Here is a 25,015-nt window from a genome sequence, read left to right on the forward strand (position 1 = left end):
TCGAGCTGATCCAAAGATTCAAGATCCTTTGAGCCGGCAATCCCCCTCATCCTCGTTGATTTCTTCCTTCGCTGTCGCCGCTGTCGCTTTTTCTGATCTTTCATCGTAAGCGATCAAAAATGACGTCAAGTTTGATCGATCCACCCCGCATCAAAAAGAACAATGACGGCCATCAAAAAGAACAAAAGAACGATCATCAATAATCAATTTGATCAATCCTCTGGTGACAAGTGGCAAGTGGAAGCTCAACATCGATGGAGCCATACGACCTCGAAACAACGTGTGTTCGCTGCACTACGATAGGTGAGCCAGATCCTCCTGGTGACAGAAAAACTTTGAACTGCTTTACTGACGAGGTGTATTTCATCACACTGATCATCAGCAGGCGCGCGCGACGATTGACGCATTCCGGTCTGCGTTTCAATCGGTCAAGTCAAAGCTTCTTCCCAGGATGAAGAGAGCGAAAGATGGTGGTATCAATCACAAAAAAATTCTGACTTGGGTACGAAGTAGCTCTCTGTTTCCCATCCTTCGCGCTCATCGATCTGCGAAACGACTGAGGCAATTCAACGGGATGTTTCACCTGAAACGCGCGCGTTCGATGCGCGACGCCTTCTCTGGAATGCTGATGGTTCGTTCTGTTACTCATCGCCATTATCGTGTATCACATGTATCAGGACTTCGTGTCTTGAAAATTCGAGCGTGTGATGTCCCTTTTGAGACAACCCGGTGTTTCGTTTTGGCCTTGCTCAAAAATCCGCTCCGGTGCGAAAATTGTTAGAACTCAAGATATTGCTTTATCAATGGCATGTGCTATTAACCAATACAAAGGTACTGACCTGTTAGAACTCAAGATATTGCTTGAGATCTAACAGTCAAGTGATGTATATTGATGATCTAGTTGTCCGAGATTTTCATCACCGGGGTGAGGTCCCAACTTAGGTGATGCTGACTAAGCACCACCCAAGTCTCCCAAGGTGATGCTGACTAAGCATCACCCACCTGTAATCCTGAAGAGTAATCCCAGTAATCATCACGCGCGCGCGCTTACTTTCTACACTTCCCCTCGGACTCCTCTATTCAGAGGTGGACGATATTGGCGTGGGTGTCCTATTGATCCTCAGACTCATGTCATCGCAAAGTACTTGGAGCTGCTTTCCGGTGATCGGCTTGGTAAGGAGATCCGCAATCATCTTTTTGGTGTTGAGGTATTCGACCTCGATCTTCTTGTCCTCGATCAGTCCCCTAAGAGCGTGGTGCAAAACATCAATATGTTTGGTCCGAGCATGGTTGGTGGGATTCTTAGCCAATGCGATAGCTGGCTGGTTGTCCTCAAAGATGGTGACCGGTTTACCATCGTGAAATCCTAGTTCCTGATCCATGATCGAGAGCCAGACCGCTTCTTTCCCAGCTGATCCAAGAGCGATGTATTCGGCCTCCGTGCTAGACCAGGCTACCGTAGTCTGTTTCTTGCTCTGCCATGATACCGGTCCATTGGCCAATGTGAACACATATGCCCCGACAGATTTCCTATCTCCCTTGTCTCCGGCATACTCGGCATCCGAGTAACCCGCAATTTTCTGATTGCCGTCTCGGTGATAGACAAGACTGGCATCGATGGTGCCCTGAAGGTACTTCATTACTCGCTCACATGCTTTCCAGTGTGTCTCCTGGTAGGTCGAACAGAATGATGCAAGGTGTGAGATTGCAAAGGAGAGATCCGGTCGTGTCCCCCGAGCTAGATAATTCGCCTTTCCGATGAACTCTCGGAAAGGAAACCTGGTATCAGGTGGTGGTCGGTCTTCAGGTGGGAATGCGCTGATGACCTCTTCCACTGGAGTCTTGACGGGATGACAGTCAATCATATTGAACTGTTCCAGGATCTCCCGAGCAAACTTCTTTTGAGATAGGGTGATGGTTCCCTTCTCCCGGTCCTGTTCGATCTCGATCCCCAGTAACACCTTGGGATCATCCGTCCACTTCATCTCAAACCTGGTGTTGAGCAAGGCTTTGGTTTCCTGGACCAAGCTGTCGGTGTCTCCGGCTACCAGTGCATCATCCACATATAGACCAAGTAGCACCTTTCCCTCTGGAGTGTCCTTGACAAACACCGACTGGTCCGCTGAGATTGATGAAAACCCAAATCCACCCAGGATCTTTCTGATGTGCCGGTAAAACAGACGAGGAGATTGATGGAGACCGTAGATTGCTCTGTTCAATAGGCAGATATGGTCCTCCTTCCCGGGTTCCTTGAATCCCTCAGGCTGTTCAATGTAGACCGTCTCTCCTTCCATGCTGCTGGAGAGGAAGGCGGTCTTGACGTCACCTTGTGACAGAACCATCTGTCTCTGGCACGCTCGAGCGATGATGTACCGAATGGATTCCAGTTTGACAACCGGGGCAAAGATCTCTTGATAGTCGATCCCAGCTTTCTGGGTGTAGCCCCGAGCGACCAGTCTGGCCTTTGGCTTTTGAGTACCATCGGGTAGGTCTTTCATGGTACAGACCCATCGGACTGAGATCGGCTTTGGTTGTCCGGTCTGCCTCGGGACCAGGGTCCAGACCTGGTTCTTGGCCATCGATGCCATCTCATCCAGCTTCGCATCCAGATAGATAGGATCGGCAGGATTCATCTCAGCCGATGTCAGGAAAGCTTGATCCAGTATGTCTTCAAGCTTCGGTCCATGTGCAATGGCCGCATGATCCTGGAATCTCTTTGGAGCTTGTCGGGATCGTCTTGCACCATCCGGTAAGACCTGTGGGATTCCTGATCCTTGAGCTGGTACTGGAACGTATTCATAGTTCTTCCAGATACCAGTCCCTTTCTTCCGAGTGCTTTGTTGATCCACCGGGACCGGAATCCTACTTGGTGGCAGTGGTATCGGTCCTGCTGGCTGAACTGGGACTTCCCCTATTTGGGGTTCGGCTTCCCCGATGTCTCGCTCAACTTCCCCCATCTCTCGCTCAGCTTCCCCAATCTCTGGTTGAGCTTCTCCAATCTCCGGTTGAGGGTCCAGGATCTCCGGTTCAGCTTCATCGATCCTCGGTCCAGCTTCCCCGATCTCTGGATCAACCGGTTGGGCTTCTTCCCCGACAGTCAGTTCGGCTTCCCCGATTGCAGGTGAGATGTCCTGGAAGAAGATGTCTCCTTTTGCGATGTTGGTCTTTTGATCGGCCCATCTCTGGTCTTCACAGAATTTGACATGTACCGTCACATGTTTCTTGAGAGCATAGGGATCAAAGAGTGTCCAAGCTTTCTTGGCCTTCAACTCTTCCTCTCCATATCCAAGGAAGATGCACCGCTTTGCCTTGGGTTTCCAGATCTGACCAACCCGGTCTTCTTTTGGTATGTGCATGTAGGCAACACATCCAAATACCCTCAGATGACTGACTGACGGTCTCTTTCCAGTGAAGAGTTCTATCGGTGTCTTTTCTCCTGTCTTTGCGGTCCGGGTCCGGTTCCTGACGTATGCAAAGTTCTTTGCAGCAGCACCCCAGTACTTGTTACTGAGACCGGAATCGATCAAGAGAGTCCGAGTACCCTCTTTGATGGTCCGGACAGCTCTCTCTGCTGCCCCATTCTGTTCTGGTGTTCGAGCTGTAGTCATCTGAGCTCGGATCCCCTTCTCTTCACAGAACTGGCTGATCGCTCTGTTGTCAAATTCTCCCCCACCATCGGACCGGAGAACCTTGACTGATCGACTCAACTGATTTTCCCATTGAGTCAGAACCTGTTTCAACCATCGGGTTGCCTCTGATTTGGTCCTGAGGAGTTCGACGTGGTAGTATCTGGAATAATCATCGACCATGATCATGAAGTACTTGGCTCCTCCGATAGCCTCATCAAAAGGCCCAGCAAGATCGAAGGTGATCAGCTGTAGTGGTTCTGTTGACCGTGATGAGCTGTCCGGGAATCGAGCTCTTGTCATCTTTCCCAGAATGCAGCTCTCACACTGGTGTGGTACTGTCATCTGGTTAAACCCATCTACAGAATCCTTCAGATTCCGTATCGAGTTCCCACCCAGATGTCCCAGCCGTTGATGCCAGATATCCCCCAGTCCCGAGATCGATGCCGTGTTGGCTGAATCCATCTTAGGTAATGCCGGAGACTTTGCATTGACCTCGTACAGGTTGGTATTCAACATCTTGCCGATCAAGGTCATCTTGTTGTTCTTCCTCAAGATCGCCTTGCCTTCCGTGAACATGATGTCCGATCCGGCTTTGTCCAGCTGTGAGATCGAGATCAGGTTCGAACTGAGTTTGGGAACATACAGGCAGTTTGCAAGATGTAGCTCTGCCTTCTTTCCTCCAACCTCGATGGTCAAGAAGATGTCGCCCATCCCCTCAGCATAGATCACCTGTCCGTTTCCAACCATGACAGGTGCAGTCATTCTCTGATAGTTCGGGGATAGGTCAAAGAACCTCTTCATCCCGAACATGTGTCTTGAACAACCTGAATCGATCAGGGTTGTCATCTTCCTAGTCGCAAGTGAGTAAGCCTTCTCAGTGATGTTCAAGGCTTGATCGGGCTGACGCCGATAGAGGGTCATGGATTGCATAGCGGCATCAAAAGAAGATACAGCGGCAGCGGCCCTTTCGCCACCTCTAAATCCCGGTCCCGATCCTCCTCCTCCGTGCCTCTGCCTGTAGGCAACCATGTCCGGGTGAGGGCAGGTGGGAGCCCGATGTCCCGCCTTGCCACAGGAGTGGCACCCATTGGGTTCGGCTTGGGAGCACTCCCTGGCAATATGCCCCCTCTGCCCGCAACACCTGCAGATCCTGGTGTCGGTCCCGATCCCGGTCCCGGTCCCGGTCCCGGTCCCAAAGGTCCGCCTCCCAACACCACCGGTCCCGAATCCAACTCCGGTGGTCCCAATCTTGGCATAACCAAACTTGGCTGCCATTGCCTGGAAGGCTTTCTCCTCATCCTTCTCGGCAATCTCCTTGTTGGCAATGTCACGGTAGGCGGCCAGGATCATCCTCTCGACCGACTCCTTCTTGACATCGACCCCCATGGTGATGTTCGACTGAAGGAACTCTCCAGCCTTGAAGTAAGGGTGTCCCTCCGGGTAGGATCGGAGACATTTAGACCATTGGGCCATGATCTCCACATCCTCCCGTTGTAGCCCGTTGGCCTCCAGACCCTCAACCACTGTATCCAACCTTGCCATGTACCCCTCAAAGTCGTCTCCAATGGGCCGGAGGTTGGCGAACTCGTCGATCAGGATCTGGACATCGAACGAGGTGGTCTTGGAGTGGATCTCCTTGATCTTGTACATGGCCTTGGCCGGGTGATCAATCCCCTGGATCGATCGCTTGTTGACCCCAAGCGAAGGCCGGATGTAACCCAGAGCCTGGGCACATTTGAGGTCGTAGTCTTCAGCGGCCTCTGTCATCTTCTCGGTGATGTCCCCCTTTTCTGGAAGAACCGGTCTCTGCTTGACCGGCTCACCCTTGGCATCATACTTCACATAAGGAAGCAGGCGTTTGATGGCCAAGAGGTCTCGAATGGACTCCAGCCATTCGACATAGTTGACCCCGGCTCGGGCAAGGACAATGACCTTGGGTCCTTTGGTGGTGATCTCATCGTCGGACATGATGGTGAAGGACAGCGAGGTAATGGAGATGGTCGGTTTACTAATGTCTAGGGAAGGGGTGGTCTTCCTGTTATCCGGTGTAGCAGAAGATGTCTATCTGACTTGTCTATCTCAAGTTCTAGGTCGATCTGTTGACGTGGCTGATTAGAAGTTGACACGTAGAGAAGACGGGTCAACAGCTGGGCTCATAACCTGTTAGAACTCAAGATATTGCTTTATCAATGGCATGTGCTATTAACCAATACAAAGGTACTGACCTGTTAGAACTCAAGATATTGCTTGAGATCTAACAGTCAAGTGATGTATATTGATGATCTAGTTGTCCGAGATTTTCATCACCGGGGTGAGGTCCCAACTTAGGTGATGCTGACTAAGCACCACCCAAGTCTCCCAAGGTGATGCTGACTAAGCATCACCCACCTGTAATCCTGAAGAGTAATCCCAGTAATCATCACGCGCGCGCGCTTACTTTCTACAAAAATCACGACCATCGATCGGAATCGAGGCAAATCCTTTAAAATGTATAGATGTATTTACGTCGACATGAAGAACGACGTCAGATCCCAACCGATCCGCATAAAATATCGTATACATGACGGAAAACATCTTATATCGCCCTGATCTGACCGCGCTTGTTTTCCCGGTCTGGCGGTCATGTATCGCCTGTCATCGATCCGCCACCCTTCTCCGCTTGTATATTGTCGCTTGACTCGCTTCCGTATCGCCGCTCGACTCGCTTCTATATCGGGTTAGTATCCCATTCGCTATTGGTACAGAGGTACTTTTTGTGACATGTTGTCTGCGATCTTGACAACATGTCGTCAGTGTATCAGACTTGCCATCGACGTTTGACTTGCCGAACGTACCCTTTCCGGACCTGAAGTGTATGATGATTCGGGCTAATCGACCAGTTCAACAGAACCACCTCCTTTCTCCTTCTCCTTCAGGTAAGCGACTGATCGCCTGATGTCGTCCATCCATTCAATTCCAGGAGCCTCATCCGACACAGATGTGGACGTATTGCTGTCCATATCGTCATCATCGTCCTCTGCAACAGGCACGATGACATTGATCCATGTCTTGGAGGTCGTGTGCGCTTGTATGAATCCGATGATCGACTCGGCATCAGAATCCGCCTCGAGATCAGGCATATAAATAGTGAGGGAATCGAGCTGCCCTTCCTGCCTCTTCGACACATCGCGCTCCCGGCCAAGGGAGCGGACATCTGGAGGTCCGTCACAGTGCAAATCTACTTTTTGGCAACGACGCAGGAACGGCAGCCAGTTCAATTTTCCCCATCCGATTTCGACGAACTTCAAATTGTGGGCGCCTGAACCGAACCAGTTTGTCAAGGATGATGAGTTCTGGAGATTGCCATGATAAAGAGAGTCAATGTCCAGATTGAGTCGTTCGATCTCAGGACACAGAGTGAGGATAAACGATAGACTCTTGTGCGACAGACTGCCTTCCACGTTCAAACGTCGAAGTTTATGTAGGCGGGTGCGATGCGTCGCGTCCTTGCGAAGCTGTTCCGCTTCAATTAGGAGGGGAGACAAGCATCGATTGTTATCACACTGGAGCCATAGCTCGTCCAGGTACGAAGAACCTCCAAGGCAAAGTGTCGACTCTTGCCAATTCAACCGTTGTAGATCCTCTATGACCACGGTAGCAGAAATCGATCTGTCGCCCAAATCGTGTATCTCGCGAAACTTCGCATAACCCCAGCTTTCCTGTCCGAATAGGCCTCTTATAGTGCTGGGACAGCACTCGATATTGATGTCCACGAGATTTGGAATTTTGGCGCAACCGGAGAGTTGCCATACACTCGCGTGACTATGAGGATCGGCATTCAAATGCACGTGGTCTGTCTGGGTATGGACATGGCCTCTCTCGTTTGCGACGAGCAGCTCGAGTGGTTCGTAATCTTCCCAAACAAGCGAGTCCTCTTTCACGCGCAAGTAACGAATGGCGCTCAGATAAAGTTCAAAACGCTCCTGTAACGAACCATTAATAATGACTGCAATGTCCATGACAGGCGAGGTTCCGCACTTACAGATGGGGTTTGTTCCTTAAAAAGCATGTTGACCTCCCCAAGCGGCACTTTGTTCCACAATAGTCGCACCGCAGTGCGGAACCCTGCCTTCGAGGTGAGCGCGCAAACAATCAAGTCATCACGATCGCAAGCCCTGAAGATCTCTGATCTGATCAGATCGTTACTGAAGACGAGGGAGGCTGCAGAATCGTTCTCTTCCATCGTTTCTAGTTGCCGGCGTTGAGATTGATAGCCTGTCGAAGCGATCAAGGGTGCAGGTGATCAGCTTCGAAGGCTAGACCTGCCTAGACCGCGGTCTTTAAGTTTGAAAACGGCTGACCTGAGTACTTGAGCGGCTGGGTAGTGGATATTTCTCCCTGAAAGGCGGAGGAGACAAATAACTCGTAAAATTACTATCTATCGTATTGAAGAAGCCAGTAACTTTGACTCCTTGCCAGGGTCGGCAAATCTATATATACTGCACGATCCAGAGGCGTTATGCCGAGCCTCGAGAAGCCGTGCGCCGATCGTCCTTTGCGCCTTTTGTCTGTTCAAATGTGAACCCGGTGCATTCCGACGATCTCTGGTACACGTGGTGATTCGGGTCGTACGATACATCCGACGATTGTTCATCAGATAGTGCGCCATAGAATGGCTCGCAGACCTCCATATCCTAGTTTCTCTTTTGACCAAAGCTTCCCCGTAGGCGATCAGCCCGTACCACCCGATATTTTCAGGAAGCATGAATAGCTGATCTGTATTTACCTGTGCTTCATACGGGACCCTGATCGTTTCGAAAAGGCTCAAGCATTCAGCATGATCGAGACCTCGGATGACGACTGTAATAAAATGGCTATCACACGATCTGGTAGAGAGGACGCGCCAATGGAAGCCATCAGTTTCATATCAAGCAGCAGGCCAGGGGCACACAGTGAGGGTCGCACCTAGATGGGACACGTTTGTTGGTGATTTGCTAGGGCGCGTGTTCCATCTAGGCGCGACCCTACCTGTATTTAGCTGGACATCTACGCTACTCCGCCTTCAATCGAACTGCCCGTTGCAAGCCACATAATTTACCGCAATTACTACAGAGCAATATCGATTTCCAATTTGCAGTAGCTTCCGACCTTTGTTTGTGTCCGGTTTCACGTCTCGTCCTCCTCTTCGGTATCGGCCTGTCGTCAAGAGTCAGATTCCGGTGAGGGAGGCGCTAGCTCTGTTCAGATTTCAATCTTGTAGACTCACATCATGGTCGCAGGATATGGAGTCCGGCTTCAATAACACGGATCGGCTGGGGACGACAGATCTCGTTGCAGCAACTTCGCTCCTCAGTTCGTCGAGCCAAATGGTATGACGACTGAGCTTGTATTCATGGTGATACGGCGTAATTTCAACTCGAGTCCACCTTGCAGTATTTTCGACGATGAACTGGGCTATCTTCTTCATCTCTTCGCTCATAATGTCCTGATTGAGGCCTAACGCCAAGCACTGTGTTCGAATGGTCTTCGCATTCGCGGTATCGCTAGCCGCAAGGCGGCATCGGCGTTTTTCCCCGTGTGTCGCGAAGTCGGAGATATCGTACAATCTCTGGTTGACACAGTCGTGGAAGTATGGTATCCATCTGAGTTTACACCCCCCGATCAAGACGTTGTCCAGCTTCATCTTCCCTTCCGCCAGCAATTTCTCGAGTCTTTGTAAATGGCTGTTTTTGCTCGTATCAGAGCTTGCGCGCATAACGATGCCAATCGACCGAAGGTTCTTGGCCACATTCAATATGGTTAAAAGCTCCCTGTACGAGCAGGACCGCAGACCTAGGTCCAGCTGTTCTAGCCTTTCGAAACACGCGCTCTGCCCAACGGGTAGGGCCCTCGCTTCGACGAAAGCTTCAATCATATCCGAAGAAAGAATGATCGACTCTTCCACCTCGAAGAAATTTTCGAAATCCCAAGCTCTCGGGCCAAATGATTTGGATCCATCAACAGTGATCATGGGGACCTCCCAGTCCGATGAATGGTCCCTACTGGGTGCGAATGAGATCGTCAAGGATCTGTCCTCCATGTGGTGGACTTCCTCCACTTCCATTCGGTTGTAGAGCCACGCACAATCCCGATCGTCTGTGTCTAGACAGTGAAGTCGAATAAAGTTCAGATGAGGGAACTGTCTGATGAAATCTTCGGCCTGAATGCGCCATCTGCCTGAGGCGTCTGTTGTGACATGAGTTTCGTCGATCTCTAGCTGCTTGATTGCCTTTATGTAACCGGTCAGGCGGTCCTTTGAGTTGCAGGATAATCAGCGAGTCGTTGGAATGATACTCATATTATCAGTACTCACAGGATCGGGGTAACAGGTATACAACTTAAGAACATCATCTAGGTGCGCCTTCCGCCACAAAACTTTCCGAATTACTTGAAAGCCACCCTTCGAAAGGAGAAGGCAACTGAGCAGATCCTTATGTTCACTCCACCATCACCGGCTACGAAGAAATATATCTCCTGCATAATCAGGCTGTTATGATATACTAATGTAGCAGCCGGAGGCGAAGCTGCAATCCACGCATCCATTTCCATGACTGGGAAAACGATGTTGCGCCATCGATCTAATCAGCAATACAGTAATAAGGCGATACAGTCCAAAATGTGGACTGACTGGGTTGAGACGTCCAGTGAAAAGGCTAAGTAGTGGACTGTTTTGCCTAGACTTCGGTCGAACACGTAGAACTGAATTTTCAGGGAGGACCGAAAGTTGCGGACGATTCTAACAGGTCATGGAGGGTCAGCTTGTTTCGTCGCTTAGTTAGTCGGTTACGTGCTCACCGTTCTGGTCAACCTTTGATTTGACGCTCTAACAAGATCTAAGAAGAGAACGAATCTCGTTGTCGCCTGGATTTGACATCAACCGCGCACTTATATTATATCAGTTACTCCGTCGAGAAGCATGAGAGGCAGGTCATGTAACATACTCATAGAAACTTCGAGACACCAGTTCAGCGATGATCTGCGGATCTTCGAACCTTTTGTTCGCGGGGATCCTTTGGAAAGATCGTACGACGACTTTTGCGTTCCGAACAAGGCAAATTCCTTCGAGATCGATTGCATGACATGCTAGACGAAGACCTTGAAATCGAGCTGAATCTTTCATCTATCGACGCAATACAGACAGACCATCGTTGCGCCACAGAGATCTAGACATATCCTTTCGATTACAATTCGGTAGCAACATAACGACTCTGCATGCTCATCTGTTGATGTATATACTGTTGGCGAAACCATTGATGTTCTCTAGGCCCGTGATATTGCGACCCTCGAAAGGGTACAAAGCTGAATCCTCCCCGTTCGCTGGTAACGGTAGAAGATTTGCGCTCATGATGCGGGAAGCCCATCTACGAAACAGAAATGGTGCGACACTTCAGCGCCTTCCACCAGATTGGGTTGGATCTTAGCCGTCGAATCGAGCGACTCACAATCCGAAGATCACGGGTTCGAAGAGATGTTTCGCTTCGTTTCCTGCGCTTTCCTCAAAACCTCCTCGCGCACCATAATCTTCTCGGTCCACCCTGCCGTGGAGTCATGCGGTATCCCGTTGCCGTATACCGAAATCTCGGTCGAATCGTTGGTTTGGCGTTTAATGAAGTCGATGAGAGTTTTGGGTTCGACAAGAGGTGTGATGGATCGCAGGTCCAGATGGAGACTCTTCAACTTTGAAGGTTCCCCCGCCCGATCATCTAGGGGATCATATACTTCCCACGGAAGAAGTTTGCTCACTGGCCCGAAGCACGTCAAATGAACGGTGTCGCATTGACGAAAGTGGACAAGCCATTCGATGCCTGCGCCAGAGATATTCACGTGTTTCAGGTTCGAAGTAGACGTTCTGAGGGTTTCGAGAAGACCACCGGCAGCTATAGCTTCGCCTTTGCCGTCTTTCTGAAGCTCAACCCGGAGTGTTTCTAGCTCTCTGAAAAAGTCTAGAACGGTGACAAGGCCTTCGCAGCTGATCGCCGTTTCGATGGTGAGACTCTTGACCCGGTCGATGCGCCCCCAATCCTCCCCTTCTTCTAACCATGACTCCGCTCGAAACGCCAGTTCGTTTGCGATGAAGTCCACAACATCTACGGTGCGATGTTCACTTGCGTTCGTGTTCTTCATGAATCGGATCGAATCCAATCGAGAAAAGGCAGCTTCGATCTCGATGGAAGAGTTATGCCAATCCAAATTGCCCTGCTCGGATATCAATTGCTCGATCTTTATGGAGCGATCGTAGAGTTCGTGTGTTTCTTCAAGGACGAGACAGATGCGTCGATCTGGTGGACCATGATGATCCTCAATATCGGACGGGCAGCAGTCCAATCTCAGTCGATACAGGTTGGGTAACTGTTGTAATCCCGAGATTTTGAATGCGTCAGAGAACCGATGCTGTTCGATGCGGAGCGGACCGGATTGTTCTTGTCGATCGAGGAGTAAATCGAAATAATCGCCTGACTGCGTTTCCGAAAGAGTAAAACTGCCTTTGACGACCGTTATTGTCTCGATCTTTTTCAGATAGAGAGACAGTCGAAGCTAAGAGAAGGACGTATGCTAAGTCTCGCAGCAAGTACAGCTCGAATGCGACCCTTTCCACTCACAGGATCGCAACCAGCGATGTATAGGTTATTCACCTGTCCTAACGTCTTGTGCTTCCATAGGTGCTCGACTGCCGTGAAGAACCCCGCTTTGCATGTACGGGCGCAGCGCTCGAGATCCTCTGTGTCGAGATATTTGTAAATCTCGGAACGAATGAGTTCGACGTGATGTATCAAATAGGCGGCGGAATTTTCGACGTCCATGATAGCGAGCGAGAGTATCCTGACGATCTCGTTGTTGGTTTTGCTATCGAGGTCATGTTCGTATCTCTCGTAAGCGTTGCCAACGGGAGGTCGGAACCTGATTAAAATCGGAAGAACTCACATCACGAGCGTCTTGTTTCAGACTCCAGTCGACTGGCAAGTGGGCAGGGTGTCGGTGAGTCTGAAACAGTAGATGTATCGTGACATGAGAGGGCGATGTTGACTGTGACAAGATATAAGATCATGCAAGTCGAAGCGTCGAGGCAGATACGAGCTATGACCGATTCGCAGAAGGCAGAAGGTCAATCTTGTGAATTGAATTTCATGACTATCCTTTGATTCTTTTGTTCGGTCAATTCAGTCTGTGACGTCATGACCCCCAACTTTGCACGTCGTTGTTCTCCATCAATTCGCAGCATCCATTCCAGACATCACTGGCCAAAAGATATACGTTGTATATGAACATGATTTGACGTACGGAGAAGCCCCTTTGTACAGATCCACACCAAAACTCAAATAAATTGTGTCCGTGCTTCCTCAAAAAGAAATGCTGCCGATGCGATCTAGCGTTTCACTCAGCACGAACTTCTGACAAAATGCGACGCATTGCTGTATCATAGTCCGAAGTCTGGATCGTCCAGCAAGCCGAAGAAGGTATGTGGGACCAACGCTCGGGGTTCCGTTTCGGTTGCGCCGATTTTTCCGGGCGACCTTTACCAGCCTCGCGCCCCGTCATTTTAGGTAATTCCATATATAGTCGTGTCCAGTCGTGCCAGAAGTAACGTCAAGTCGATCGCTCAACCGGGTAGGCGTAAAAAGTTTGCTATTCAGGGTGAAAGTCGGTACGAGACACAGTAAGAGACATAGCGACGGTGGTAAGCTAGCTTACTCGACAACAGGCGGCGAGATCAGAAAGTGGACTTACAAAAGCCGATCTAGATGGATGCATATGACAGCCTGAGATACTAAGTCTCTGCCTCATCCGATACTGTCGAATCCGCATCCGCATTCGCATTCGAGGTCAAGCGTCCGAGCGCATCGTCCCAGCTTCCTACTCGAAGTACAGGCGCACCTTCGATGAAATGGCATACCTCGATCCGAGTCTCCGCAGCCGCGTGGCAGCGGATGAAATCGCGAAAGGCTGTTACATCTTCGTCACGGATACGTGACACCTGCAGTGCTAGTCTTTTGGTAGTAGGCGCTTCCTTTGTACTAGTAGACCATTCGATCCGAGGAAGACCGGGTCGATCGATTCGAAACGCCGCGTGAGAGCGCAAGCGGAGGTTCTTGCAATGACGAAAGTAAGGCAACCACTCGATTGGGCAGCAGCGGATCGACACGTCCTCGATCATCAAGGGTGATATCGCTAGAAAGGCCAGGAGACTCTCCGGTTCCTCAGCGTATCCATCGTCATGGCTGGGGTATAGGATGACATCGAGGCTCTTCAAGCTCCTGCAAGCTCGAAGCAGGTCATGCAGTTCACCACATGCTATAGCATCGTCCATTTTGAAAACTTCGAGATGCTGCAAATGGGAGTTTAATGACCCATCGATGAAGATTGTTTGTGATTCCCATTGACCCGGTTCAGGTCTTCCAACCTGAATTGATTTGACGTAGGAAGACGTGTTTGCGATATCGATCATTGGTCGGTCCCAGTCTACCATGCCAGAAGCCGTATAGTGGGTGATCACATTGATTTTCCGTCCGCCTAACTGATATTCTTCGACGACTTTCATCGAAACGTCGTTTTCGAAGTATGGCGCGTGAGTCTTGCTCGGACAAGATTCGACCTCAAGTGTTTCCAGGTGGGGCATCAGTTCGATTCCTCGGAATGAGAAGAACGTGGCGTGCCAAGCTTGGAACAGAACGATGTCGCCTTCTTGGCGGACAAGGCTATGACCCGAATAAATCGGTTTCTTCACGGACGGATATAATATCTTGATCGTGTCATCGGTCTCATCGTAGAGCTCCCTACGGTCCAGGCTATCGTCGAGCACAGTGAGGCGTTGGATCGCTCGGAGGTACATCGAAAGTCGATCCTGTGATGAGAGAGCGGTTAGCTGAGATCATGGGTGAGGTCTTCAACATATTTCACAATGATTTCAACTCACGCAATCACAATCCTCAATGTAGAGCCAATTCACCTGTCCCAATGTGGCGTCCTTCCAAAGCAACCGCATGGCGTCCTTGAAACCCATTTTGCCTACCAGCCCAGAGTTGAGAAAGTCGATCGGGTCGCTCAGGTATCCCAGAATTTCTGATCGTATGAGATCGTTCTCCCAGATGAGAGGCCCGACCGAGTGGGCTAGCGGGACGTCCGACATCGATAGCTACGCCGACGGGAGGTCAAGCTACGATATCGAGATGAGCCTAGACGTTTGATTGAGTTGAGTGAGCGAGCCGTGAGACGTGCTTGTCACCGCCAAGTTGATCCTCCAGGAACGGCGGTGACACGAGATGCCCGAGTTTGCGTGCGATCAAGTTTCGAGCCGAAAGGGCGAGGAACGTCTAGATTTTGGTATCGCTCGAGGTCGAACGGTTGTATCTCGCAGGGTGCAGGTCAAAAGATACGATTCTGTACGATGTAGCTGATGCTGATGACCATGGATATACATGATCCACGATACTTGTGTCTCAGAAGTAGAAGAGCAAACCAGCAGCAGATCAGCAGATCAAGAACGATAAAGCGATCAGAATCTTGAGCACGATGACCTCTCATCACTCTTTTTGCGAAATCGAATACTCGTTCTCTCGCCGACTCGAAAATGAGAATGTTCGCTCGAACTTTGTCATAGACAGATATGATGCACGCAGCGTGCAGGAACCGCTTTGATGGCCAGACATCGCCACTATGAGTACTATACATATGCATAGATCCAGTCCCTTATCTGTTATTGGTGCCCCGAGCTGAATTGCGGGATTCGATATATCGATGGCAGATTGCAAGCCGTTTGACCGAGCCACGCGATTCGACTTGATTCTTGAATCGACGTGACTCTTGGGATATATCAGGAGGATCGCCCTCGCGAGAACGATCTCTCGGGATTGATGCCCATTTGTACCGAGGTAACACGATATGCCACTGATCTGCTTACGATTATACTGCCCACACGAGGACGTCTTCGCGTTTCAGACCGACTTGAAAGACCACTGAAAGCGCTGAAATCTATTGCATATTTCGAGTCTGCTGGGTATATTCGTAACCTTACACAGGTAACTTGTTTCATCGTCATTTATGCCGAGTCCTTCGCCGGGTCTGACTTTGCGCCGGTCCGTACTCGTGTCGTAATCACGATCCGCAGACCATGTCCAGCCGCAACGAGCGTTGCTATGCTTGATCAAATCGACGTATCAAGCTGTATCCCCGTTCGTTCAACGATCATTACCATCTCCGGTCTTGACCAGCATTTTGACAGCGGTGTGGAAGCCAGCGACCGTCTTATCTTCCAGCGGCTAGCAGGCCTGCGCCGGCCGTGACCCATCAAGCACCTAGTCGGCTTCCTCGCGCTTGACTATGCAGGATTCCTCGCGCTTGACTCTGCAGGAATCCACCACCGATCCCGCGGCGGCATCGAGCTCCTCAGACTCTGCGTCTTGCGGCGACCGAACTTCGAAGTACCCGCATGGAACAGCTCGAGCAAGCTCCTCTTCGTCTCGCAACCATCGCAGAGTGGATCGTACCATCTCTAGCCATTGACTATCGGCTTCCGTATTTCCGTGCTTTCCATCTACCTGAACAATGGTGCGTCTCGTGATGCAGTGGTGAATCAGTTTGGCCACAAGGAGCGGGCTGGGAGGAGGTTTGTCCCTTGGAACCGAGAGACGAAGCACCAGCGACTCGATTGATGACGCCGATTGAGGACGGCAATCGACGAAGTTATCCTCCCGCATCCACTGTTCATTCAAAAGCGCCTTGCAGCTGAAGAAGACCCGCTTGACCGCCTGTAGTCGTGGCAGACAATCGAGATTGGGATTATGAAGCGAAATATCTCGCAAAGTTCCAGACTCCCGGTTGATCCAGTCATAGAATTGCGTCTTCGATTGTGGTGATCCTGGATCTGACGATTTTGCGATCCGGACAGATAATGTTTGAAGTTTGGGGCAGAGGCATAGGATAGTATTCAAGTCTTGGTAGCTGATGGCCCACTTAAAGACCAGCTTGTCAACGTTTCGGAAGCGAAAGGGTTGGGCAGCGGACAGAGATGCCATACGCGCTTGTTTTACCAATTCATCTTGGCAGTGAGCCCGGGACTGTGGTGAGAACGAGAGCGCTCTAGAGCTCCATTTTGTTGATCCTGGAACCAAAAACAGCGATTTGCTCGGTGGAATGGAGAAGAGGCACGTCAAGTAGTAAGCTGGAAACTGCACCAGCAGTTCTCGACCGTCTATTTCGTGTTTCTCTTCCACCGTGTGGAGTCGACCCGAACCAAGACCACAGAGCTGAACTACGTCCAGCGATGGAAATTGGGACAGTATTTCTCCATGATGGATCTGATATTGGCCCGGGGTGCGGTGAATTATCGCTAACCATGGTAAAGTCAACACTCGAACCATACGAGCCAAGTCTGCGAGTCGATCCTGTTTTGGTGCAAAAAGGATTGTAATATTCGATCAGCATCAATCCCTTGCAGAGATGAAACTCAAGAAGCAAGACTTGCGAAACTGCAGCCCTTCGCCGTCATCTTGGTGAAAGATTCATGTGATGAGGTATGAAAGAATGCCTTGGCAGCCGTGTGGTAGCCGGTCTTTGTGACGAGGAGACACTGTGAGAGGTCCGATCTATCGAGATAGCGATAGACTTCAGACATTATTAGGTGATTGTGGTACAAGGCTTGAGCCGTCTCCGAGCTCTTCATGATCTCTTCCTCCGATATCGACGTTGACGGGCTGGACATCGTGACACCGTTGTCGAGGTGACCTTGAACAACTGAACGGCCTTTGCCTTATTTTCCAGGGTGAGCCCGACAGGTTCGAATAGGATCTATGTCTGAGAGATCGAGTGAGGTAACGGCTGGGCTGCAGCCGAGGTGATCCTGATACGATATGCGACTTCTGCCGAGTACAATCGGACGCTGAAGATGCCTGTTGTTGTACCGATAGTGATGGATCGAAGTCGACCCCCTCAGATTAGAATGAATCCCGCGAGCAGACCAATGTCAGAAGAGATGGACTAGCTTCAAGTCTGTGTTGTCCCGGTCGTCACAGATGCAAAGGAGGTCGGCAACTTCATTGTTCAGGTGAGGAAACGATCAAGAGAGGTAGGTTGCTGCGATTACGATACTGGAAAGTCGGGGTGAAAGCCACGTCATCATCATAAAATCATAGAAATCTACTCGTACATTTACTGATAAGTCAAACCGTTTCACATCGCTCTGGCTATGAAACTTGCTGGGCTCGATTGTTGCCGCCTGCCAGGCAATCTTGCAGTATCGGTCGCATGCGCTACTTGTAGCATAAATAAGTCTATATTTCCATATGCGAGGAGCTGCGTAAGTGCATATATCATATCAACGAGTTGACCGACTCTTGTGCTGATCCTCCGCGAAGAAATGGTTCCTTCATCCTGCTTGCCGTCATGATTATCAGGCGTGTCCTGCTGAGTTATGTCTATATCCCATGTAAACCTGCGTAAAATTGTTCCGAGTTTCTGGCTTGGGACGACATATTCGGACTGCTGTTTGTTGACACGCGACATCCCCTGCTAGCTGTCGTCGCGCATCATGTGGGTTAAGATCCGAGTCCCGCAGACTATCGGTGCTGAAGCATTGTTTGAGTTCAGCTGTGGACCATCAGACCGAAGGGTTTCAAATTCAGACTTACACTAAAGCGCCATTCGGTGCTTTCGTTGAAGCTAGAAGTCAGGCAAGTCTGGAGGCCGTCCCATTCCGTCGAGGCGCAGTAATGCTGCGCCTGATAACACGGATCCATCTCTTGGAGGGGTCTTCACGAGGGCCCGTCGTAGTGACGCCATACCCTTCGTCGTCACTATCGAAATCGCTTCCTTGATCAAGATCGCTCATATCGCTGCGGAGAGGGACCTCATAAGTAGAGGCATGGATCGCAGTGTGATCGCTCGTAGCTCCTTCAATAAAGCTGATGAAGTCTCCGGCCTGACGATCGTATTGCAACTTGGGCAAGACGAGACCGAGATGTGCCGGACCTGCATCGTCGAGGTTGGCCCATTGAATCGGTGGAAGCGCGCGCAAATCGTCGTACAGCTTGCTATACTGGACAGCGACTCCACAATCCAGAAGGACTCGTCCGCATCGGCGGAAATATGGGAGCCATTCGAGCGGCGCACCACAGATTCGCAGGCTTTCGATTTCGACTGGCTTCTTTGCCAGGAACAGCGCGAAAGCGTCTCCGTTCAGAGGTGGTTCCTTATCCCCCATCTTTGTTAAGATCACCTCCAACTCTTTGAGCTGCGGCAGTAGGCTCAGGATCTCCATCAGATCTTTGCACAGTATCTCTTCTTTAAGAGTGAAGCATTCCAGCCGTTTGAGACGGGATCCTCGCTGCTCAAAAGGAGATATATCCCGGATTTGCCCCAGCAAGGCACCGATGACGTCTCGATAGACTTCGTTCGTTTCTTCGGGAGTCTCCGTCCACCAACCCAAGCGTAGAGACTCGATATAAGAAGCGTCGGAGTGGATATCGACCAAGGCGTTCGCCCAGCACAAGAGCCGTTCCGATTGACGATAGCGGGATCTGACACGAACGGTTCGCTCGCCAATCCGATGTACCTCCCCGACGTCTGCTCGGATGTCACCATCCGAGTATCCGAGAAGCTCGCTGGAGCAGCTCTTGATGTCCAGGAGGTCGAGCTTCGGCAGGTCTTGGACGCCCGAGAACTCAAAACGTCCGCCTTTTTTTCGTTGAAGTGCAATCGGTAGGGGTCGCTCCAAATCCCAACCGACTCTAAGTATGTCGCTGCCTTTTTTGGGGAAAATGTCGTGCTGAACAATGATTTGTCTGATGCAGCCCAGGTATAGATCGAAGCGATTCTAATTAAACATCTCAGTATAATCAATATTTAGAATAACTACAGAGGCAGAATCTGCTCACAAGCCAATAGCCCATCCCGAATAGCCTGTTCACGCTTTTGAGCCTTGTACACGACCAGAGCCTTTTCATTGCATCTTCGAAGGTTGAGTGACTAGCCAAGGCGTAGCTTTTCAGGTCCTCATGGTCCAAGAAGCGACAGATCTCGGAACGGATCAAGTCGATTCCGTGAACTTGGGTGGCTGGGTTGGGTGTCTCCATCGGTCTGAAAACGCTAGATGAGGTAAGGCTACACGAGGTTTCTATACAATCACCAACAAGTCAGCGATGAAGATATTCGCTCATGGAGAAGGACCGCTTACATGTCGAAATATGTCCTGACAATCGTCTGCTTTGTCTTGGAAACAAGGTGGTGCCAATTAGGATTTTTCTATGTTCGAAGTGCTCCGGCTGTGGAAGAAGCGAGTACACAAAGGCGAAGTCTGTTTGAAGAGCTGGAGAAGTATAAATCTTTGTTCGACTCGCTGGGGTGCCATCGATCTGAACCTCGAGAAGGCATCAGCGATACGTCGTGCCGATCATCGAACCTCCTTTGAGTCTTTTGTCTGAAAGTGAGATGATGTCAGCGCGGATCGACCGGATATCCGCCTCCCTCTCATGGCGTCATCGATGATCCTCGCTGTATAGGCTCACTTAGTACGAGTGATTTCTTCACCGCTCACTGCAGGCAGGAGCGTACGAGGCACGCAAGAATCATCTGGTTTTGGTCACGTAGATTTGACGTTCCCAAAAGGATAGATCGACAACTTTCAGTGAAGTCGAACCGAATCGTCCATAGTATCGTATTCATAAGGTATGTTAACCGAGAGCGGCTCATCGTCTATCGGCGTGCGTCCGTCCATACACGTAGAGATGTACAGTTCGACAGGAGGAAAATTGGCGTAAAATATCGTAAAGGAAGGGGACAATCGTAATGAAGTCGTTTCTTTTATCGGTGGCGTCATCGTATATCTTGACATTAGCGATACCGTGAGTCCGTCTGTCATGAACGGACCGAATCGTAGTTGTACGTCTGGACTTAGTAGTCTCGGAGGTTTGGTTCAGTCAACCCATGGTATGCAGGCAGCGTAAGCGTGCATAAGCGTGCGTAAGGAAGGCGTATATCTGGAGTTGAGAGTATGATGGCTTGAAGCGTAGAAGCGTGTGGCTGTTGAAGGGAAAGATTGTCGCTAGAGAGCAGTCGATAGTCGTGCAAGTGAATCGTCGATGGTGGTTCAAAGGCGGTCTGGTAATGGCGGAGAACCGCCCCTTCGCGAACGGCTAGACCGGCTGAGATGCATTCTCGCCAGGCGGGCCGTCTTGCGAGAAGCCAATCTGCCTATATCCCGGAGTTCCAGACTCTTTAAAGGCTCGAAACCGCCTCAGATGTCTCAGGGTGCTCGAGACTTCGATAGCCAGGTCCGCAATCTTCACAGCTTCGGTGTCCTCGTCGTCGTCAGAATCATCGGTAATGGTGGGGGCTGCGACGACTTTGACGACGGTACGCTTGTTAATCATGCAGAGAAGAAACAACGCAGTCAGGTAACAACCGGAACCCCCAGGTTGAAGCTCGATGGTCAAAGACTCCATCACTTCCGAAGGGGACGGGCGCTCATCGGGAGGCGAGGACGTGTAGTCCTCCATGTAATCCTCGGTCGATGCAAACATCGGTGTGCGAAGAGTGACGTGTCGACAGTCAATAAAAAGGTCCAAGTCGTACAGATCAACACCACGCAGCGACACGACGTCAAGCTGTGGGTGCATGTCCCAGATCATATTAAAGTCGCGACGATAACCCGCTTTCTCGGCATTGATATCGAAATCGATTGTGCTCAAGTTGAAGCAGAGGCGAAGTATATCCGTCAAGTCCGTGGAAGTGAAATCGGTGCAACCTGTACTGCATACGACACGTTTGAGTTTGGCAAATCGATTATCGGACCCGCCCGCCGTCAACGATACGCGGATTGCGACCATGAAATTCTTGATAGCAGCTTGGACCCGACGCCGTTGAACGCCTTTACCCCGATGAAATTCGACCGAGAGGAGATCTCCACTGACGACTTCTTTTCCTGCTGCCTCGGTTCCATCGGAAGCTTCGGTTCCCCAACCTAGCTCGATTTCTGAATCGTAGCCGTGTTCCAGAATGATCGTACGATGGCCTCGGTTCACCAACTCCTGAACCGTAACGACGCGTGAGCTGGACGACGGGGTTGTCAGCCGGAGCATGGCCAGATTCGGGTATCTTGCAAACGGGAAATCCCGCTCATTGGGAGCGTCTATGACTTTGACTCTAGCGAATATTTCCGTTAAGCGTTCCTGTTCATACAAACGTCATAGGTGTAGTAAGTAAACGAAAGCTCAAGAGAAAACGAAGGAGACTCACGAAGCTACAACCGCCGTCAAACAACCGCGACATTGCCGTGGTCGATGTTTTAGAGAAGAACTCGTTCGCTGCAGTATCATATCCCTCTTTCGAAACAAGCAAGCACCTTGCTAGGTCTTTTTGGTCCGTAACGAAGCGGTAGACCACGGACATGATCAAGTCGTTATGGTAGATTGCTTGTGCGGCTGTCGAAAGTGTAGGATATTCGACCTCGGCCGGGGTCGATTCCGAAGCAGGCTCATGATTCCCAGCGGGATTGTTCGGAGAAGCTGTTCCCGAGGCGTCCAACATCTTTCAGAACGGCTTGAAGTTACCTGATAGTTGGCGTCAGATCTCAGCCCTGGCTGCGACTCCAGAACGACGGTCTAGTTGATAGAGCAAGGTTGATGATGCACAGGCGGCGATATGATCGGACGATTAGGATCGAGCTGAAGAGCGGGTCTCTTCGTCCTCTTCCGCCAAACTATCTCGTGACTGCGTCGAAGAGCGGTAAGATGAGGATAACCTCGGCGGTCTACTAACCTGAAGGATGATGTCTGCGGTTAGACCTCTTTATTGACTATCGAGTTCTCCAGTGCAGATACAAGTCCAGATCAGATCGTACGCACCTCGATATGACGCCGACAAACAAGGTCGAGTTGCCACGTCATGTTGAAAGCATTCTCGTAATTATGTGATAGGCGGGAGCAGAAATCGTCAGTTTCAGGGTCGAGCGCCTCTTTGTGAACGAAATGCTCATTTCTCCTAAAATATAAGATACTACTGCACGTCAAGACGGTCTCAGATCCACTATCTACAGGAATACCTCGTTTTACATAATGATCGTTACGCCGTATGGGAATTTCTATGTCTACCATCTGTTCTTGCCATATTGTTTCTTCTACCCCGTGCGCTTCTCAACCCGTCGCCAACCCGGCTTCCCGGCATGAGTCATTATCCTCGCTTCCTCTCGAAGATCAGCTAGCGTGGCTCTAACGTGGTCAGTCCAGTCCTTTCTCTGTCCTTCGACGCTATCAACCTCGTGGATGGTGATAACGGTCTGATCGGTGGTCATCATATGCAAGAACTTTGCAACGGTGTAGGGATTGAGCTCAGGGCACAGCTTTTCCAACCAGAGATCCAGCTTCAAGATCGGAATCGCCGTTTGACTCCTCCTGAGGTCCCTCATCGAAGGAAGAATAATGCGCATAATATCCTCGCTGAAGTATGCGAAACCAGTGAGGTTGACGTATTTGTGATACCGTGTCAATTCGTAAAGATCGGAGATAAAGCCCCCTTTTATCTCGATGGAATCCAGGGCGGGAGCCTTTCTCAGCCCTAGCGGTGAGTTCCGGAGGGATGACTCGGTATCGTACCTGAGATCAAGTGAGATGGATCTCAAAGACTGACAACACCCAAGGATGGTGTCTAGGTCCCCATAGAGGAGTTCGACCGATGATGCGTGCGTCAATGTTTCCATGCCGCCCACCCATGAAGAAACGCAGCCTGCCTGTAAGAGTTGATGACACTCCTGTATCAAGCTCTCCATTATGACGCCCGGCTTTCGAGTGTTGCTAGATGATATGCCTGTTTCCTTAAGCACCGTCAAGTATATAAGGCATTTCGACTCAAATCCCGCAACGTGCAGTATCGGACCTTCCCAGTCGATCTGTTCGAAGCTATAGATGTCGAACGCGACGTCCAAGATCCTTATGCCTTGAGTGTACCGCCCAATCACTCGAGCGATTGGTGAGTCTCGCTTCTTGGAGCTAATCTCAAGAAGAGTAAGGTTAGGATAACGCTTCATGGGACAGTTCTTGTCGAGTATCATCCGACCCGAAGGTTCGTGTTCGACATAAGTGTAGGGAATATGAAGAATCCGGACGCTTTGAGCTAGGAAGTTCAAGCGCTCCTAAAAGATGGGAGGTATACCTGTGGATCAGACGCTAATCGTCGTCATACAACTTGGAACGCTTTGCTTACGATGCTACAATTCCCGGTGAAGAAGGGAGTGAGATCTTCGATCCGCATCTCCCTGTACAAACGCTTGGCCGCCGTGTCGTATCCAGACTTGCAGACGAGTAAACAGTTCTTCTGATCCTCTTTTGTGTCAAGATGCTCATAGATCTCCGACAAGAGAAGTTCGTTCGAAAAAACGAGTTCACCCGGCGAGCTGAATACGCCTGTCTTCTCGGCCGTAGTCATAGGATGTCTGTACTGTTTCTTGCCGTTCATAGAGCAAGGGAAGGGGAAGCGTGTCTCCGTGAGCTGGATCAATCGAATTGCTTCTTGTTAGGTGATCGTATCTGGTGTACTAGTTGAAAGACAGCGTCGTCTTGCTTAGATTCGAGACATCAGAGATCATCGAAAGCAACCAGGTCCTTACGTGATTCGAAAACCAAGATCCGCAGCGTGTGTTCGTACGTATCGCAACGGAAGACGGTTCACGGAGCGAAGAAAGATATCTGTGGGAGATGACTGGTAATGACGAGTAGCTTAGATCGATGATTGTTGTACAGGAACACGCAGCTGGGATATCAACAGCAGGTACTGGTATATGTATGTGATCACGGCAAGCGAAGATGGAAGAAGCTGAGATCCGGCCGAGAGCCGAAAACAGATTGCCTCGGAACATTCTTCGGTATCTTCAACTTCAGAGTCAGTAGCGATCGGCGGCCCACCTCTTTGTTTGAGTTTTCCGTAAACGAGGATCATCCTTCAACCGGATTCTCGTCTTCTCACTTTTTGACGACTTGCTTTCAAGACTGTGCGTTATTTCGAGTTGTTGATAACGACGAATCAATCCAACATCTGATTTCGCATGCCGTCATGACGATACCGACCACAAATTGGCGACACATCTACTTCACTATATAATATCTGAGACGAACGAATGAACATGCATTGAAATTCCTTGGCCGATCATTATCTCTGAATATCTGATTCATCCCCCTCCATCTGAACAATTCTCGCCGCACGAACGCGCATCCAGGTATCGTGTATGACCTAGAGCTGTATGTCATCATCAGAGAAATCACAATCGATGATCGTGGTCGACTCTACCGTCGTCACGTACCGCGCTGCTCTCGTGAATACAAGTTTCACGACGTTGCTTTGGATTCGGGAGGATTTTTCCCGCTCATGGATGCTCCGAACATAGTTCA

The 25,015-nt window shown here is 50.2% G+C and overlaps 5 protein-coding genes across 5 annotated transcripts; all 5 read right to left on the bottom strand.

Moving 5' to 3' along the window:
• Positions 1-8,774: 8,774 nt before the first annotated feature.
• HD553DRAFT_356786 (uncharacterized protein) lies at positions 8,775-9,900 on the bottom strand (the record flags this gene model as incomplete). The annotated part of the gene is made up of 2 exons (XM_046183859.1): positions 8,775-8,804; positions 8,875-9,900. Coding segments are annotated over 2 exons (1,056 nt in total), but the record flags the coding sequence as incomplete, so codon positions are not given.
• A 921-nt stretch (positions 9,901-10,821) lies between these two features.
• Positions 10,822-12,182, bottom strand: HD553DRAFT_350529 (uncharacterized protein). Its single transcript, XM_046183540.1, has 2 exons — positions 11,090-12,182; positions 10,822-11,008 (listed from the first exon to the last, which is right to left on the bottom strand). Exon 1 carries the CDS (start codon positions 11,769-11,771, stop codon positions 11,100-11,102), a length of 672 nt encoding a protein of 223 aa, XP_046035937.1. The 5' UTR covers positions 11,772-12,182; the 3' UTR covers positions 10,822-11,008; positions 11,090-11,099.
• Positions 12,183-13,306: 1,124 nt separating this feature from the next.
• Positions 13,307-14,890, bottom strand: HD553DRAFT_46881 (uncharacterized protein). The gene is made up of 2 exons (XM_046184245.1): positions 14,560-14,890; positions 13,307-14,487 (listed from the first exon to the last, which is right to left on the bottom strand). Exons 1-2 carry the CDS (start codon positions 14,770-14,772, stop codon positions 13,414-13,416), a joined length of 1,287 nt encoding a protein of 428 aa, XP_046035938.1. The 5' UTR covers positions 14,773-14,890; the 3' UTR covers positions 13,307-13,413.
• A 1,307-nt stretch (positions 14,891-16,197) lies between these two features.
• On the bottom strand, positions 16,198-17,642 carry HD553DRAFT_46887 (uncharacterized protein). Its single transcript, XM_046184246.1, has 3 exons — positions 17,107-17,642; positions 16,660-17,026; positions 16,198-16,594 (listed from the first exon to the last, which is right to left on the bottom strand). The coding sequence occupies exons 1-3, from the start codon at positions 17,341-17,343 to the stop codon at positions 16,470-16,472; spliced, it is 729 nt and encodes a 242-aa protein (XP_046035939.1). The 5' UTR covers positions 17,344-17,642; the 3' UTR covers positions 16,198-16,469.
• Positions 17,643-18,306: 664 nt separating this feature from the next.
• HD553DRAFT_324454 (uncharacterized protein) lies at positions 18,307-24,086 on the bottom strand (the record flags this gene model as incomplete). Its single annotated transcript, XM_046181497.1, has 12 exons — positions 18,307-19,452; positions 19,514-19,739; positions 19,813-19,880; positions 20,505-20,522; positions 20,777-21,805; positions 21,873-22,163; positions 22,187-22,237; positions 22,481-22,631; positions 22,757-23,227; positions 23,262-23,361; positions 23,508-23,763; positions 23,835-24,086. 12 exons carry the CDS (start codon positions 24,084-24,086, stop codon positions 18,307-18,309), a joined length of 4,059 nt encoding a protein of 1,352 aa, XP_046035940.1.
• Positions 24,087-25,015: the final 929 nt, after the last annotated feature.

Source organism: Filobasidium floriforme (genome assembly GCF_021052385.1).
Source record: "Filobasidium floriforme strain CBS 6241 chromosome Unknown HD553scaffold_13, whole genome shotgun sequence".
Lineage (NCBI taxonomy): Eukaryota > Fungi > Basidiomycota > Tremellomycetes > Filobasidiales > Filobasidiaceae > Filobasidium > Filobasidium floriforme.